Genomic DNA, 19,812 nt, shown 5'->3' with positions numbered 1-19,812 from the left:
TGAGCAGAAGGACAAACATAAGGAATGCCAGTTCCAAGTGCAGAGAAATAGCAAAATGTTCTTTTGTAGGTTTGAATAATTAAGATTTAGATGCTTGTTACTGTGCTTCAAAATTAGAGCAAAAATGACATTTTGTTATCCCACAATCAAATTCCCGGTCTGACTTGACACTGCCTTTGAAGTTTCAGAAATGCTTTAAGAAGGAACTATTTCAAATTTTAATTTTCCAATGCCATTTATGCCAGGTGCTGGGGGGAACTGGGAATGGGTCAGGCAGCAAGTCCAAAACACTACGAGCTGCATGGAGTCATTATTTCACCCAGCTACTGAAAGTGTAATTACCCATACGATAAAAGTCTAATGCTATTCTGCTTCAGCAACATTATGAAACTGGTTTTAGGAGAAATAGCTTCCAATTAATATCAGAATGGAATTAAAGGAGGCAAAATGCCATTACATAGCTTAGAAAAAGTGGCAAGGCCAACAGCCTTAATTAAAGGTTAACAATGAAATATCTTTAATGATATGAAACAAGGTCTTACTTTTGTTTCTTGTCTATCAGATGACATTTTCAGAAACATCTTACAAACACCACTACGTGACAGCTCTTCTCAGTAGTCTTTTGATACTAACAAAGATTAGACCCAAATATGCCAATGTGGGGAAGTAAGTGATTACTGAACAGTCAACATCAGCCTTTCTGCAGAAGTTTTATGTTACTGGAAAGCAAAAAAAAGCCCATTATGATAATACAAATGCAACCATACGACTTCATTAAATTCTACAGAGTTAGAAAAAAAATTGTATGTATCTGTAGCACTTTCAAGCCTTTCAATTTTATTAGAATTTCCAAATATAAAATCTGGCAAGACCAGAGCCTAAATTGGCGTGATGGAGACTGACGTTTCTCAGCTGACAGCCTTGCAGACACTCTTTGTAAAAGGATCAACAATGTTATTAGAGAAAATCGTAGCACACAAGCCTTTCCTCCTGCCAGAAGTCATCTTTGCTCATACTTAGCAACAGTTCTAACCACATACAGAAAAGCAAGAAAGTGCTAGAAATATCAAGTATAGTGAAGTATGTCTACCGGAGACTAACCAATAAAAGATGCACAGTTGGAGAAAATTGGAAAAGTAGTAGTTCAAAATGTCTGGTGAAAAATGAATTATTAAGCCTTCTAAATTTAAGGGATTACTTTCAACAAAGTATCATCCTCCTTCATTCACATGTGTCATTTCTCAGTTGTATGGAGGTAATTTGTTATAATACTACTGGTTTCAATTCCACAGCTCTCAGCATCTAAAAACTGCTTAATGTTGTTCAAACTGCCAGTATTTTCTTACAATGCCAGTATATTCATAGCTGCATTTTAACAACTAGATTACAACTAGTGATTCTTAAAATTTGCAATCCTACAAAAATTAAGCTGCAGTTAGAAAATCTTGCTGATATATAGTCACTACAATAGATTTTGTTTTACTGGTGGATGAGACTTTTAGTTGGTTGTTTCATTAATGATTTTCAGATGAATGGAATGCTTCTGTTAAATGATATTATCTTTTAATTATCTGCCTGAGTTTAACAAGCCACAAACAGAACAGTGAAGAGTAATATACTGTAACAAGTTCTGTGAATAAAACCTCTGAAGAAGGAGCATTATGCAACTTGTTTTCGTTCATTAATACATCTCAATTAGAACCCATGCTCAAAAGCAACAAAACAATCCTCAGCTTAGGTATATTTCTCATCAACCATACCCATAATTATCCTGTATTTATTTAAATACACAAAAAATTTATATAGTTACCATGCTATTTTTCTTCCCAGCTATAATAAACATTTAACTACACACTATATAGGTGCTATCAACCTTCCTTCTTTTTAACAAACATCAGGATTACAAACCTTTTTCACCTCAATTCTAAATAAAACTTAAAAATAAAACTCAAAGATGAGCGACCATTTTCCTATAGGTAAACTCATTTTAGCATCTCTAATGAGCTGCATTAGAAAATCACCATTTAATGAAAAATTCCTCCACTGCTGGGGAGCTGAGGGAGAAATATGGTAACAAAAATCACTAAAATCTCTTTATAGCCATAAGATGAAGTTAGTTAGCTTTAATATATAATATTCCCTCTGTGAAAATCCAATTCAGAAATATTTTACACAAAGCACAGCTCAGGATACATTACAAGATTAAAGGCAAGAAAAGGCAAGAAAAACATCATCTGAATTGGGTGTATTTCAGTATATTCTGTTTAAGTTTCAAATAGTTTTATCAATCTTTTCTATTTCAATTTATAATTGAATTAATTATTTTTTTTTTCTAAAAAGCACTTACCTGACTACTCTTCATCAGTCTTTAGGGAGAAGATCTGGGGGATTTTAATATAGTTAATCCCCAACAGTTTTCTGGTGGTTCTACTTCAAATAAAAGTTTAAAAAAGCCTTCCAATTTTTCTATAGTATCAATAATATTTTCAGCATCCAACATAGAGTTGCAAAATACTGGACACCAACCCTTTGTAACTTAGGCATAAGAAATTCATGGTAACAAAAAAAGAATGTATGTTTAAAAACTGTATCATCGGTGATACCTTACTAATCTAGCACCAGTCTTAACAAAATCCAACAGAACGATAACTTGAAATTAACACACTTCACTCTCTCTTTTAAAAATACTGCCAGGATATATAATTTAGAGGTGGATAGTCAGTATGTAGCTTTCCCGGCTTTCTTTATGCTCTCCATTACACTTCTGGTCAACAGAGGTTTAAACTAGTAAACAGATTTATACCTATTTGTTGATGGAAACAAGGCAGGTGTGTGCTTTATTACATGTTATTTGAACACACATATGCATGCACACTTAATTAATGTCCAGTGACACTTACAGATGGAAGGTATTTCCACATGAACACTCTCATCCTCTACATCAACAGAACAAAATGTTCTCTTGCATTGTCAGCCATGATGTTTTAAACAAGGTGAAGCAATGAAGGTTGCATGTACGTACTGACTGCAACCAAAACATGCTTCCCTGACCCCTAGCCCCTACAATGCTTTAGCAAAATGAATTGATTGCCTCTATTTTCAAACTAATTACATTGCTGCTTCTAATGTTATCTGGACAGCATTTCCTACATTCTGTACACATTGTAAGGCGACTTCTGTCTAAAAGAAATTTTTAAGTTAATTAAGCAAGATAGTTAGATGTTTCCTACCTTGCGACCCTAACATTCTTTCATCAGTGCTCATTTGCATTCTCATTGGTATGCATGAGATTTTCATTGAACTTTAAAACTCCTACTGGCATATAACACACTGTAATAAGCGTAAAAGTGAGCATGCAAATTAAGACTCCCATTAATCACTAAATGTTACCGGGGGGGAAAAAAAAAAAAAGAGGACTAGGAGTAGATGAGCAATAAAATGCTGCAAGACGCATGCAATCTCATGAATCTCTGTAAATATGTAAAATTACTGATTTCCTCTCAGAAGCATTATTGACACATCCTGAGGAGGTAACTTACATGTTCTACAGTAGGTGAACATTCAGAACTAATGTCACAGAAAGGTTATATGTTGGCTGCCTAGGGAAAAGAAAAGTATGCACTCTCACCTTGTACTAAAATATAAGAGGCCTCATCTAAACAAAAATATGTACTATTTGTATTGTGTGCCGGAATTACTTTCTAAATTCAAAACTATAATATAAAAGGAAACATTTTTGGATTTTTGAAACAAAAACTGACTTTATATGCTGCACACAAATAGTTAACACTAAGGAGAACACAAGGGATTATCTTTATATCACTGAGCATGTTTCAGTTCTACAAAAGCCTTAATGGACATTCAAGCATCTTGTAAATTTCACAGGTCTGATAACTTAAGAAATTTAATCCTGTTATGCACTTAAAATTAGTATCTTCAGGAGAAAATTCCAGTCAAACCCTTCGGGAGCGATCCCTCAGCCCTGTATTTGGTAAACTCCCAGGAATAACACACAAACATCCTCTCCCAAGTCTGAGAAGCAGCTTGCAACATTGAGCCTGTAATCTGGATGATTGCTTTACTGTCTTGCTTTATAGCTTCCTACTTGGTCTCACTTACCCTATTTCGTGTTTATAACTTGATAAACACAGTACCAAAATTAGCCCCTTAGTTTACCAGCAGTACCGGCTGTATGTCTTAGAAATACAATGAGATTTATCTTAGACCCCCTCCAAATTTCACTGCAGCCTGCTCCCACTCTGTAAGCAATCCCTTTGCCCCTAATTTCATGCAGGTTTTCCTCAGGCAGCTCCTGCCCTTAAATATTTCCAGGGATAGTACTTTTATTCATTTAGGTTACATCACACTGTGATGTAGAGAAAGGGGAGGGGGAAAGGCCGCCCGGGTAAGTGGCTTTACATCAGATAGTCACTAAGGATTAGTCAGAAGTGAAAAAGCTGAGCCCTGGTAGCACAAAGGCAGCTCAGGTGAAAGAAGCGCTCTGCAGCTCTCTAGAAAAAAGGAGCGGAGACTTTAGTACAGTCCTTTAACTGGAAAGAATGAGAAGGCTAGGAAAGGAAAATGCTATTGATGAGCCAGACAAAACTGAAGCAGAGAGGCTGCAAATGTCGGAGTGCATATGCAGTATTTGGAGAGAAGACCCCTGGAGGTATAAAGCATGTGCCCAGCAGAGAGGATTTAGAATACTAAAAATCCTCCCCCAAAATCCAACAATAAGGAAAAAACAATAATAGGAAGTATTATACAGCCTTCTAATCTTATATTAATCTTCTACTACAGAGATAAACAGCAACTGTTTTAGAAATCCTCCTGCAAAGCCTCAGACTATTTGCTGGAATGATCAGTGTCCACAACAGCACAAGTCATCAAGTGAACACCCAAAGGAAGAATGCACTGGGAATTTTTCAAGTGCCTGGACACAAGATAACAGAGTGAAAGTTCAGCACAGGTCTTCTGCACCTGGGAAACATCAGATTTCTCCTTTCCTCTTAGAGGAAAAAACACAGGGAGAGAATTGTAATGAGCCTTTCAGCGAGGTACGTCTTAAAACCTTGTGTTAAACTTTTCCCACTCAGTTGACTGTATTCTACAGCATTACGAGAACCCTCTACTCTTTTCATTCTTTCCCATTTCTTACTAAGAAAATTTTGCATTTTACAGGAAGCAGAAAAGAAGTAGCGATGAACGAAACTTCAGAGCATCCCACATCACTAGTTCAAATCTCAATATGTAGCAAAGACAAGATAATTCTCTGAAGAGCCTCTACAAACACAGCAGAAGTTAGTTTTGGCTTTTAAAATTTATTTTAAATTTCCACAAAACTGTTTATACAATTTAGATGGCATTCAACAAAAAAAGCCCATAGGCTAGCTTTTTTTGTGGAACTCCCATGTTTCAGAGGATCCTTGCTTACCTTATAGAGTCCATTTGGCTCAGTTGACCCCATTCTTGGCTCAAGCTCCTATAGCCTCAAGGACCAACTCACATTCCCTCTCTCCTTTCTCTCTTTCTCCAGGGGCTGCTCAGTTAATTTTGAGGAATTTCCCCAGCCTCCCTGAATTTGTCTGAAACTTTGGGACCTAGAAATTTCCACCACTACTGGTGGAAAAATGCTTAATTATTTACAGGCTCTCCAATTCTCATAGATTGTGCAAAGAGGAGTATAAGAAACCAGAGTGCAGAAAACCAGATACGATTCTGAAAACAAAAGCAACAACAAACATCACTGTGCCACCAATAATTCAACTGATATACAAATTACCACTGCAGTGAAGGCATAATTAAGAAGTTTAATACGTTTAGTTGTGGTTATTCTATCTGATCCCCCCTCGGGCACAAGTATGTTCACATTTAACAGCAGAGAGTCATGATTACACAGGCTTTATTTACATTTTTATTAAGTACCGATTTCCTAAACATTTATCCTATTTGTAAAGGGGTTATGATAAGAATTTGTAATAACTGAGCAGTTAAACAAAAGTCTGCATTACCCAAAAGGAAAGATAAGAGACAACCTATTCATATAGTCAGGCATTTCATTAAAAATACAGAACCTAAATTCAATGGCAAAGTTATATTGAAATAAAACCAAAATTTTCAAGATTTACCTTCCCATTCTGTTGGAAAGTCACCCATCTCATACTGATAAGGTTGCCGATTTATTGCTTCTACAAATCTTCTCTCTGGTATAATCTGCCCTATAGCAAAAAAAAAAAAAAAAAAAGGGACAGTTAAATATGTATATATATATATATACATATACAGTATTTAAATTGCTGGTTATGCTATTGTTTTGAAAGAATTCTTCTTACACAAGCGTAACGATGGCTGCAGGATAAAAATGAAGGATTAAAATACTGAGAAGACAATTATCATCTCCCACAGAAGCCTATCTGAAATGCTATCTATTTTATTAATTTTAACAGAAGCTTCAATGTTTTACCGTTCACTTGGATCACTAATGACAAATGTATTTCCAGTCAAAATGCCCACCTCAGTCCTCCCTTTGAGGATGTTTCTCTGAGGCAAGTTTCCAATCAGTTTTCCATCACCCATTTTTTCCTTCAGTTGGACATTTTCCACACCTTTGCTGGTGAGGAATCAGCAACTTGAAACTGCCCTAGAGTCTAAAACCAGCACAGATGGTTCACTGGTGAGCCCTGCCCAGCAGCCAGGCCACATCAGTCCTATTGGTGGCAACTGTTCTGTGCACGAGTCTTTTCACATGCACTTGAAAACTGAGTATTTTCTGTATTAAAAAATGAAAACCATTAGGCATATCTCTGATAGTAAACATTTGATACATTATAAGATGAGCCAATGTGGAGAACCACAACCTACACCCTTCCCACAGATTCTACTATACCCAAAAAGGAAAAACGAATGTTTGACTGATGATATAGCATACAGCAGTATATGGTGTATATTTCAGATTGAAAAAAAAATACTTAAAGTGTTTTTAACCACTAAGCTTTCACTTGTGAGAGAGCATTGCAATGTTTTTAAATTAACAGATACTGGGAAATATGTGAAAGTTCCCCATTCTTTACAGACAAAAAAAACACGTAACATTTCCCAGGCTTTTTCTCCTAGCACTGAGGCTGCTATGGAGAAATTTGACATCGTTAGGAAACAATGAAAGAAGTAACTGTATAAGACATGTATTTTTCATACTAAAAGTCAGTAGTTACAATTAACCCATCACTGATTAATAGCTAAAGTGCATACTATTGTTCATTATCAAGTATTTAATACAGCAAAATAATAAGAATTTGTATAGATATTTCTATTCCTTTTCTAAGTACCTTCTTTAACTTATACTATCTCTTTTGCTGACTTCTGTATCTAACATTTTTACTGTTTCAGAGATGCATCATCAGGTAAAGAAAATACAGTGTTTTGTGCCTTCATCACCAAAATTAGATTCTTTTATTAGTGTTAAAAGATACATGTTTTATATTTATTTGTTTTATAAATACACAATTTGTATACACTGAATATATTATACTTCATACACTTGCTTAAAATAATTTCTTTTCAACAATACTGAGGATAAATCATTTTAACAACCTCTTCTTTACATATTAAGCAAAATAAAGATAGACTTATTTTCTCCCCATTGGGAAGATTCCCAGAAAAATTGAAGATCTATCTATAGATCCTATAGAAGTCTTGGAATTAACACTGTTCTCCATTGTTGGATAGTCACTACATTTTACTGTGAGCACAGCATCACTTTAAAAACTGTCCATTATTTCAGTCCTACGCAGGTATAAGACGACTGTGAGTAAATTAACATAAGCAAAAGTAAAGAAGGAATGTATTTTTCTACCTGCTACCTCAAACGGTGATTGAAGTTACATCTTTAGTTAAGAATATATTTTATTTGAGAATGTATAATCTACTTTTATAATCTACTTTTAACATACAATGCTTTGCATTGTGCTGCAAGCTTTTGTAAGACACATGTAAAAATTCATTCCCTGTATTCCACAGTCAAATCACATTGGAGAGCTGAACTCAAAAAATTATTTCTCAAAGATGTTATTTTGAAGAATGATTGCATAGTAGCACTGGTGGCTTTTACATCTCTCTGCATTTGTAATGCACTTAGAACACTGACTTCAACTGTTGGATTTGTTTTGTTGGATTTGCATACTTTCTTACTGCACCTATTTCCTCTAAGCCTTTCTGTCCCAGTTTATCTAAAAGTCAGTGTGATGACTTTAATTTCTATTAAAGATTGAAAACAAAAGTGTTTAACAGGCATTATGCAGCCTGCTGACATGAGAGGTTAGCAAATGGCTTAATGGATTACCTTCTAAATTTCTACAGCCTTCTCTACAGACAAAAATATGGTTAACTGTAGGCGTGTGTAGATGTTATGAAATTAATATTTTAATACTTCAGTGTATTCTAGGGAAGGGTCCCTCTCCTAGAAACAAAAAATCCTAGTAATTTTCACTGCAGCCACTAAACCACATCTGTACTAAAAAAAAAAAGGAAGAACCCTCCATATCAAAACGCAAAATGAAGTTGAATAATGAATAATACCAAGCTTGTGTTTTTCTGTAATTGAAGGAAAATTCTTTCCACATCAGTTTCTTATAACAATATATATATTATTTGAAAGATATCTAGTAGCCCTAGATTTTCACAGTTTATAAAATTGTTATTTGAAAAAGCTTTCTCTGCTAAACTCCAGATAAGTACACCTAACATGTACAACAAGGACAAACTATGGCATGCATTATCAGTTAAAAAAGAAACTGGACTACCAGCAAGGACCTAGGTATTTTTGATACCTGAACTAAGCAAGAGCTCCTCATAGCTGCAAAATACCAGGATGTTTTGTACTCAGCAGATGGAAACGAGATCATTTGCTTACATGTGTGCATGCATGGAGCTACCACACTAAAGCAACAATTCACTACTTCGAAGCAAAACAAATAAATCTCAGACACTCAGGAGAACTCAGGACCAGGACTCCTTTGGCCCCCTGATTTTGCACTGTTTGAATGATAAGAGTCCATAGAAGAAACACCATTAATTGCTTAGAGAAAAGTAATGATAAAGAAAAAACAAAAACAAACAAACAAAAAAAACCATCAACTACACTCAGACCAAATATGCAGCCTTCAATTTAAGATAAACAGACTAAGCAGACTGAATTTCAGTTGCACGGCATTGCTGTAAACTTTTTGAAGAAACAAGCCAACAATTTGAAAGCATACCTATTTATAAAAGTGCTACACACTTCTAAGGGATGACATTGCATAGCTCATTTACTGTCAGTACATTATGTCATCATCAGTAATGCAACATAAACTTTGCCTGGTGAAAATAAAAGTTTCTGAATTTTTTTCTAGCACTACCTTATGTTGCTCACTGAATGGGTCCCCTGTTTCTCATCTCATGCCCAGTAAAACCTCAACAAACTCCACGTTTTGCTAGTTAGCAAAGCAACTGAACCGTCAGGATTTCTTCCCACAAAACAGAAAATTACTTCTCTAGGAAGGACAAAAAAATAGATTATTTCTCTCCCAGCTGCGTAAGTGATCCATCACCTTCAAACTAAGTAAATTCTCGTCCCTATTGGAGAAAAAAAATGTTGTGAAGAAAAGGAAAACAACCCTTTTAAAGGTGAAAACTAATTTGTACAAGCTTAGCTCTCTCCTTGGCATAGATTTTTAGCAGAGTGACTGGAACAGAAGACAAGAAGATTAGTATTTGTATGTCACATCTATCTCTAACCACAATTTATGAATTTTCTCCAATAATTCATAGACTTCAAGTCATTTAATGCTTTCTAAAATTATAAGTCACTTTATGCTTTATAAAATTATATTAGAAACTCATTTCAACTTTTAAGAGTAGCAAGTGAGACCATGGATTGCTTCATTCTATGGTTCCTATTTCCATCAACCTCAAGAGAACAAGGATCAATGACTTCCAGTTTTACAGTGGTACAGGACCAACCAATACTAAACTCGTGTCGAATGAGCAAGTTCTGAGAAGCTTGAAGTACCTGGCACTCAGAGCCAAAATCGTGATTTTAATTTTTGCTATTTTTATTTTGCTATTTATCTTGCATTTCTCAACAATAAATTTGGATTTATAGAGTTGTCTGCAAGTGTTATTTTCATTGCGAAGGAAGATAGGTTTCTTCAGATTTCTATTGAAGGTTTGAAGTCAGGACAATTGCGTCTGCTTTTGGGAACACAATGTCCAAGGAAAAAGCTCATAGGCAGTACATGCTTGCCAGTACCTTTTTCCTAAAAGAAATGCCAGCTGACAGTGCCAGCATCATAACCATGCTGCCAAAGTATTACTTCTTCGTTTATATTAACTGCAGCTCCAACAATCCCACGCTGTGTACCAAAATTATTATTCCTACCTTGCTCTGATTTTCTATGGCACTTTCAACTAACATTCAACAAGGCAGAAACAGTTTGCCATGTTTAATTCACTTAATTAGGAGATTTTTTTCCAATAACATTCATTAAGTATTCTTCATATCCCACAAATAATGTGTTTGACATCGTACAAAAAGATTAAGGGTAGGTTTATGTTGCAACAAAAGCTAAAGATAGCCAAGCTAGTTTTAAGTGACTTCTCTTACATACCAGAAACTACCTATTCACAGCAAATTCAGAGCTCTGATCATTTTCTCCCATCTTCTCTCTGAGTTTGACAATCTTCCAGAAACCTGACCCAGCAATTAACACTAGCACAAATACTCTGCATTTACTGAAGCCTCTGGTCAATATACCTTAAAAAATATGGCCCAAGTAGTTTAACACAGATGAAATCAGACTTACAGGACTTATGGTCTCTTACAGGAGAGAAAGCTTTTTGCTTTTGTTTTAGTTGTCACAATGTACTTGCAGTCACCAGGGAAGACATCAAATTTTAAAGCTGAATTTAGATGAGGGAACGTTAACTTTGCCAGAGACATGTCCCTGCCTTGTATGTTTTGTCAGAAACAGATATGAGTGTAACGGCAGCACATAGACTTTACTTCTCTGTTGAAATTTCCATTGATGATGACTTTTCACATCTTGATAGAATCCACTGTCAGTTTCTCAATGAAAAGGGTATGTATATAAATAAACTTCAAAAGCTTTTCTAGGATGGACTGTTGGTACTCCAGAGAAGTTCTCACTCTTGTAAATGTGACCAACGCTACTATTTCAACAGCATTATAGTGCAGTTAGCCTGACTGTCCTAAATGTTAATCCAAAATGTTAACTTAACAAACCCAACTCTAGATATCATTGAGATTTTGCCCTTCTTATAAGCATATGCTGAAAATTGAAGTTTTTGCAAACAAGGTTTACTGTCCAACAGTCCACAAATTGATAACTGATCCATCACAATGTTTAGGTACTTGGCAAGGAAACAAAAAAACAAACCTACATCAAGAAGAACGACCACACATTATTCTTTGAAAGAAGAGCCATACTGTTTATTTCTGAGAAGAGAGTGCAAGAAAATTATTTGCTGGCACATAGAAAAATTATTTAGTAACATTCTTGCTGGAGTCTTGTACAATTATAACAAAATTAAATGCCTTATCCTCTCACATAGTACCTTATAGAACAGTGCCTTCCAAGCGGGCAAAACTCGGTCCTGCACTACTTAACCCAATCTTAACATGATTAATACTGTAACATGAATAATACTGTAACGTTTTCTACCCAACATGAATAATACTGTCAGGTAACCAGGTCTACAGGGATTCATTCCAATTTCAAATACCAATTTGTACCTTTCGTCCACTAACCAGAATTATTTTGACAGCATTAGCTTCTCTGTTTCTCTTTTTCTCTGTATTTAGCTTATCTGTTTCTTTCTTCTTACTGTCCCTATTTTGCTTAATAGGGAACAAGCTTTTCCCTCAACTCTTTAAAAAGACAATCTGCTTTCATAACATCTTTCAAACACCTATAGTGTACAGGCTGCAATTTGATTCCATCTACCAGTTAAAAATGTTTATGCATATAAAAGCTTTCCAGTTTGACGCAAACAGCAGACTGCTTTTTCCCCTCTTAAATCAAAGGAGCTATGCTTGTGTCAGTCATTAGCCCACCCTAATTACATTTTTGCTTAGTAATTCCCTTGCATGTATTCAGTCATTGATATACTCAATATATGTATATATATATATACACATTTTTTCTATGACCCATTGCCTAATTAGTCTTTCAGAACAAATTAAAAGTTTCAGGAGCTTAAAATGTGTAATACAGATAATACCAACGTTCAAATGAAAGTTACGCAACCAAAGTGTTGATAATAAAGACACAGAATAGATCAATAAATCTGAAAAAAATACTTACAAAATCCCAAAGGTAGGGCTGGGGGGATGGGAATGGAAAAAAGAGATCTCTGAGTTTAAGTATATATTTGCTATAGTTAAAATGTGAAAAACAAGTCAAAAAAGAAATAGCAGAAAACAGACTTTATGGGGGTTTTGTTCGCTTGTTTGTTTTTTAAATGCCCACATATGTTCTCTCTCTCATAACTGTAAGTCTGCTTTCTTTGAAGACCACTACCTGCCTAGTCTAGGACTCTACCCTGAACACATCTGTTTAGTACACAGAAAACTAAGATGACAAACAATATAAAAATCTGTCTGGAAGCAATGTCTTTGACAGAAAGAAATATGCACATACATGGGTTGTAAGGCTCATTGATATATCGCTGTAATTTCTGGAACTGGTAATGGAACAAGTATTCTAATAGTGATGCAATCAACAACTGAACAACAGGACAACAATTAGACAATGTGCAGTGCTAATAACTACTTCACTATCCATTTTCTTAAGGCGATCTATAACCACAGATCTGACACAAGTCAAAAGGTGTTCCTTAACACACTGTTCTCTGCATTTAGTTTACTCACCAAGACAACATAGTACCATGTCACTGTTAATAAGGTCAGTCCCTTACAGAAACAGCTTGCCACCTTTTAGAACTGAGTCCTGTAAGGTGATCTTCATAATGTTTCTTGATTCAAACTTTAAGCAAAAGTTAATAGAAATAGTCTCCCAAAAGTCACTTTATATTAACACCTGCAGAATTAAGAAATTCAAAATGCTAGTGTATACATGCATTCCTTTCTCTTTCAAGCTGGTCTCTTCTTTACCCTACAAACTGTATTTCTGTGTGAGTGTTCTAATTGCCAAAAGTTTAACAATTTCCATGAGGATTATGGCAGCTGTGTTTAAACATCTCTAAACTGTTAAGTACAAACAAAAAATTTTGCCTAAATTAGCACGCTTTACAGTCACTTCTGGACTGCAGTCCAGACATACCCCAACTTCACAGTGCTGGTCACCTACTGCCTTTTGATAAAGAGGCTATACTGCACGTTGTTAAGCAGCAAAGCTTATTTACCCAGTTCCTTATATTCTGAGGACATCTACTCATCTGAGGAATTAGTTTATTGGATCTGGTGTGGCATGGATTGTTTGATTTAAGTACTTCTACAGATTTTGGCTGCTGGGCTGAATTTGAATTTGTTAATCGTTAGTACATAGTCCCTGCCTATTTGTCCAGAACTCTGACTCTTAAATTTTATAAGTAATTGTTTCTGTCACATTGTTCTTGAGGATGCAGATGCCATCACTGTTCTTGAGGATACAGGTAGCACTACATATACTATATCAATACCTTAAAAATCTATGTCATAGACAACGATGAAACCATACTGCTTTTTATCTTTGATGCCTGTGCTACTGAAGGAAAAAAAAAAAAAGAAGAAGAAAAACACACAAGCAAACAAAACCAAACACACAACAGGAAAAAAACACCAAACACTACTCTAATAAAAGGGTAGTTAATTAGCAGTAAAAAAGATACAAACTCTCTCTCTCTGGTAATCAGAGTATTTTGTCAGAGCACTTAGGGATAAAGGGATTGTAAACCAAATGAAGACATCCATTCCGAGGTATCACAAATTCCTTCTAAGCAGCAAAACTAAACTCATATAATAAAAAAAAAAAACAAAAAAAAAAACAAGGAAGTCACAGAATTCCCTGGATCCAGGTGCTCTACAGCATCTTCTTTACAGACAGAAAGGAGAAAAAATACAAAACTAAACTAAACAACAACAAAAATACCACACAAAACCTTAGCCCTAGACAAAAAGACAAGGCCCAAATGGTGCATTTTCACTGCAATGTAAGTGTTACACTTGGGTAAGCAGACAAACGTGTGCAGACTTCAGAAAGTCCACAATATCTAAACAGTATGTAACACTCCACTGGTGCACTGGGAGTAAGAAGCTGGTCCAGTAAAATATCTAAAAATGCATTATAAAGACAGAAGGAAGGGAACTGGAATGCAAAATATGAAGTGAGAACATTAAACATTTGGTGCAGCTACTTCACATTATTTCCCTGAAAGATTAGAAGTCAGTGTGCAGTCAGGGATTTGCCTAGGGCTCATACACACTGAGAAATACTTTACTTCCACAAAGATCAAACAAATGATTATGATGATGATTCTGACTGTCTCATTCTTAAAATAATGGTCAAGAGCTATACACGCTGCCAATATCTGCTCTAGCAAAAGTCTTTGGACAGTACAATTTACCCAGAAACAACTCAAAAATTTTATTCACATCTGTCAAGCAGCTAATGATGAGAAGGACAGTTTCACAGTTTCTATGCATGCACATGGTCCCTGGCAAACTGGTAGTTGCTATTACAACTCTGACTCTAATGCTAAAAAGCTATGAACTGGTATCAAAAAAAAAACTAACAGATGCAACACTTCTGTTAATGAGGTCAAAGATAAGCAAAGGGAGAAAAAGATCACCACAACCATTAATCATTGATAAATTAGGTATTCCATTTTTTATATATTAAAAATAAACTATTATTTCATTTAACACTTTACAAAATACAAAAATACTTTTATGATATAATACAACATTATTAAAAAATTATACAAAATAATAAAAAAATTAAGAGGTAGGCTGAAAAAATTGTCCAGCAAAATCTAGGAAGCCTGTTCTGTTGTTATGAATGACTGTAAGACTGGCTAGGTTCTGAACATGGCCTAGTTCTCAGCAAGAAATGATCACTTCATAACTCTTTAGCTGATAAACCACTATGCAGGCAGAGCACGATACATGGCAGAGGTTTCAACAGTAAATCTGTACTTTAGGTAACCATAGTTTAGGAGATTATAATGCAAAACTACACTTTTTCTGAAGCTTTTACTCCAGATACTCCTCTTATCATTATACAGACATTCTCGTTTTAGTAGTATTATTTACAGTAAAAGCAATGGGAGGTAAGTGTCCAGAGAAGGGCAACAGAGCTGGTAACAGGGCCTGTACTGTGAGGAGACCCTGAGGACATTTCTGTTTCCCAGTCTGGAAAAGAGGAGGCTCAGAAGTGGCCTCATTGCTCTCTGCAACTTCCTGAGGAGGGGACGTGGACAGGGAAGTGCTGGTCTCTGCCCCCAAGTCACCAATGCCAGTATGCAAGGGAACGGCTGAAAGCAGCACCAGGGGAGGTTCAGACTGGACCACCTGAGGAAAAATGCCTTTACAGTGAGGGTGGTCAAATACTGGAACAGGCTTCCTAGTGAGGTGGTTGATGTGCCTGTCAGTGTTCAAGGGGTATTTGGATAAGGCCCACATTAACACAGTTTTAATTTTGACCTCTTAGAAGAGGTTAGCCAGTTGAACTAGATGATCTCTGAAGGTCCCTTCCAAGTGAACTGTTCTATTCTATTTGAAAGCATGACTAATAAATGTAAGCTACGGAAGAGCCAGAAGAGAGCCTTTCCTTCAGCTCCATGAGCTTCTGCATCAGATGTGGTACTGGTGTCCTTCTTGGCCTTGAATATAATTTATCCTTTGGTACTATGTATTCAGGTGTTATACAGACTTAGCAACAAATCTTGCCTTGCCTTTCCTTACAAATATAAGTAAGAAATACTGAAACTTCACTTGTGACATCAGCCTGAAAGCTCTTTAGGAAAGAAGTCTGCTTTGATGCTCACTTCAGGTCTTATGTAAATATGTGATAACCGTCCTCTGTTTGAACTGCATAGATTCATCCTGTTTTCTGTTTATAAGGACAAAATGAATTCAGACATTCTCATTCTCATCTCTCTTCTCTGTACCCAATCTACCATCTTGTTTTCAGCTTTTTTTATTACTTTTTGTCATTGTAGGACATGCAAACTGCTCAGAGGAGATGCTAGAACTGTGTTTTTCTCTCTAACATTAAACAGTTTATGCTAATAAAGTTACAATGCTATGAACAATTATAAGCTGCTGAGCAGTCAAGTTGTATTCACCTACTTCTATGTCAATATATGAAAAAAGCATCCTGTGTTTTATGTTTTCTTTTCAGGAATGACAAATCTAACAATCTGAAAAAGATGAACCTGTAATTGCACTAGGGATCAGAGTGCATGGCTTTGATACATGTGTAAGCAAACCTTATGTTTTGAAAGCCTGCTGTTAACAACAGCAGCTGCTGTAACAACACCTTATTGCAGTTTGACTGAGAGGCAAGTTCCTGCACTGGACAATGAGATTTAAAAGCTCTCTGCTGAATGCCCGTTGTCACTCTAGTCCCCCAGCATGACATACCAAAACCTGGCCCCCATTTCTTGCTCATTAAAAGCCTTGCACATTGTACCTCATTAAAGCAGCACAAAGCCCAACAACTTCGTATGACATCTTTAAAAAGAACTTCTGTTTTGTAAATGAATCTATAATAAACGTACTAAAGATATGCAACATCACAATTGTTTTTGCAACAAAAGTCTAAATGATCCTACTTCCTTGAATAGCTGATCAATGTTCAGTGTTTTGGCATGCAGAAGATTTCTCCCAACTGTTCTTTAGTTTTGCTTTGGTCTATCAGATTCAAGAAATCGTTTTTTTACCAATTACTGTCAAAACGTGAATAAATCCAGGAATAAAGTACTGAATATTTTCTGTAAATGTATGAAGAATGGCTTAAAATGGGAATTTAGCATGTATAAGGGGAATTTAGCAAGCAGACAGAAAGTGTACAATAACTTGTACTCTATAAATAAAAACATAACGCAGGAAGATAAACAAAAAGGCAGTCATGCAGGGAAGAGAAATGGGCAAATGACAGGAAGGGTATGAATTGTAAATGAAATGAAATGAAAAGAAAGTTACAGCTGTGGAGAACATCAATTAAGCAATATGACCCAACACAGCAGTGTTACAGTCTGGTTTGGATGATTAATTATATTTCAATTATAAGTCATTTACAAATTCTCATTTGCCTTTTTTTTTTTCCAAAATAAATGGAATTATTACAGCTAGCTGCACATAACACTGTCAAGGAGCTAATGCGATTGCTGCTGTGTTTTGTTTTGTTTTTTAAGCAAGTTTTAATAAATTTTACAAAAGGATTACTGGTTTGAGATTTGCAAAGCAAATTCAGTCGCATACAAGGTCTGAACACAATTACAACTAATACTGTGCATAGTACTTGAAGGATTAGAGAACACTTGTATTCCACTTCATTTTGTTTTTCATTGCAGAGTATAGGGGAGTCCACATGAGCACAACTTCTGAAGGAATGTCAGCCAACAGAGTAACTTGTCCTTTGAGATATATTATCCATATCAGATATATGCCTATCCTACAGGCATTTCTTTTACATAGCACTAAAAATGACTTTGTCCTACAATTTATATGCTACTTATTCTATCATGTATGTTACAAAATTATGCTTTGCAGCTGTGCTTGCACTATTCATGTACTCCAAGACAGAACAGTTGAGAACACAAGAGAAGGTATATATAAAGGACCTAGTCCTTTTACGAACAGAAGTCTCACAAATACAGACTCAGACCAAAAGAAAGGGGATGCAGATACATCAACATAACACAACAATAAATAATAATAAATAAATAATAAACTCCTACAGTACTTCAGCTGCTTGTTCTCACCTGCGAAGTAATTAGACAACTCCTTCAAAGTCTGCATCTCAGCTAGATGTGAACAGAGCGCCTAATATTTGAGGCACAAAAGGTGGAGGTGGGCCCCATCTAAATGTGCCAATGTGACTCTGAAGTTGGTGGTACAGTCTGAAATCTGTTTGAACAGTCTGAGTACAATCTGACTGAACTACAAACCCTCTCTGCAAATGCCACTGTCAACTTGAGACATGCTGAACTCTGTTTGAATAAACTCTCTCAGGTGAAGTAAGGTTACCTCATCCAGCAGGTCATGTAAGATTCTTCATGAGTTATATTACGACTTTGGGGAGAAAACAAGAAATATTTACTGCTGTGAAAACCTGAGGCTTTGGGAAAAAAGGGGAGTGCTGGAAATTAGAGAACAGGGCCTAAACACAGGGTGGTCCTCACACAATGCCAGCCAGGGGATTGCTTCTTTTTGTGAGATGAGGAAGCAATTTCTAATTAGAGAAGTGAATGCAGCATGACCCTCAGCAAGCAAATGGTGTGCAGAAATATCTGCTAAGTGTAGCCTACTGGAGTCAAGAGGAAAACTATACATCTTAAAGCAAATGAAATATCTAACAAAGACTGAAATAAAAGCAGATAATGGTAAAGTCTGCCAGGGTTGCCCTGAAAGAAAACACTTTTATCATGCAGTTGAGTCTAACAGGAAGTTTTGTACTTTTATAAAATAATCCACATGGCAATGAAGTGCCTTGTGAGATGAGACAGTCAGGATCAATGCAACCAGGTAAAGTGACAACACTGACTGCCTTTCCCCATCAGCTCTTGGTAAAGCAGCCTAGAAGGCTGTGAAAAGGTACATACTGACATGAAAAATGACATTACTCCACCAAATCCAGGTGTACTCACAGGAGCATTGCCGCCTGAGAATACAGCCACTGTATTAACAGCTGAAGAGTGAGATCTTGCAACCATCTTTTGCACATTTTATTCATGTTATATATAAAATATTGAAGTTTGTTTGAAAACAACGTACATTGAACTAATAGCTCAAAATGCTATCACAAAATTTTCCATGCTTCAAACTACCAATGTTATGTAGAACAAACGTTGCAGCAATGAGTTCAAATACAAGTACGTTACCATCACTTATTTCCAACTTGAAAGTTTAAATTTTTACTCAGGTAAACTAACTGAACCTTGCACATTAAGCAAATCATATACTGTAAGAAAACAATTATTACTGAAAAGGGCTTAAAGACAGTATATATAATACCATGACATGGACAGACAAATTCAAAACTGTTATCTCTGTTCTAATAAACAGAGGATATACCCAATCCTTTGCAGTTTATATTAATTATTATAATAGCTTGACCCTCAGAATCCCTAAAAAGCTGTGTAGACACTTAACAGGCCAGAAAACTTCCCAGTTTTATTCTTGCATCCTAACTTATACATAAAATGTATGAGAGTTGAAAAAGAGATGCTTAAAATAACATATCTAAAAGAGAGTGCATGCAAGTTTAGAAACAACTTTCTAAATGTGTTTCTGATTCACTAGTTTGACACTTAAAGTTTGTCTCTTTAAGCTGGCCTGTGTACATCTATTAGTTAATGTATTTTGCAATTGTGCTAATTCAGGAAAAACAAACAAACATTTTAGCTGCTTTTGGTCAGCTCAGAGTGCTGTAGGTGTTTAAGAAGGAAAAAAACAATTAAAAAAATCACACAACCAAGGTACTGCAGCAATGTCTCATTTTCTTTAAAAAAGTATTTTGAGCATGAAAAGAAAGGAGTGGAACAGGGACTAAGGATTAGCTGAAATCCAAAAAACTTTTTCAGCTTGTG

At 35.7% G+C, this 19,812-nt stretch overlaps 1 protein-coding gene across 1 annotated transcript in view; it reads right to left on the bottom strand.

Annotated features, from left to right (window-relative positions):
* Positions 1-19,812, bottom strand: part of NDUFAF2 (NADH:ubiquinone oxidoreductase complex assembly factor 2) — a 60,073-nt gene that overhangs the window by 14,099 nt on the left and 26,162 nt on the right. Inside the window, exon 2 of the mRNA XM_080574109.1 lies at positions 6,129-6,218. Coding sequence (XP_080430235.1) covers positions 6,129-6,218 — 90 coding nt within the window. The remainder of the gene's footprint in view (positions 1-6,128; positions 6,219-19,812) is intronic.

This window comes from Anser brachyrhynchus, assembly GCF_964034855.1.
Source record: "Anser brachyrhynchus genome assembly, chromosome: Z".
Taxonomy (NCBI): Eukaryota; Metazoa; Chordata; class Aves; order Anseriformes; family Anatidae; genus Anser; species Anser brachyrhynchus.
The sequence above is the reverse complement of the archived record's forward strand: the minus strand, read 5'-3'. Positions and strand labels throughout refer to the sequence as shown.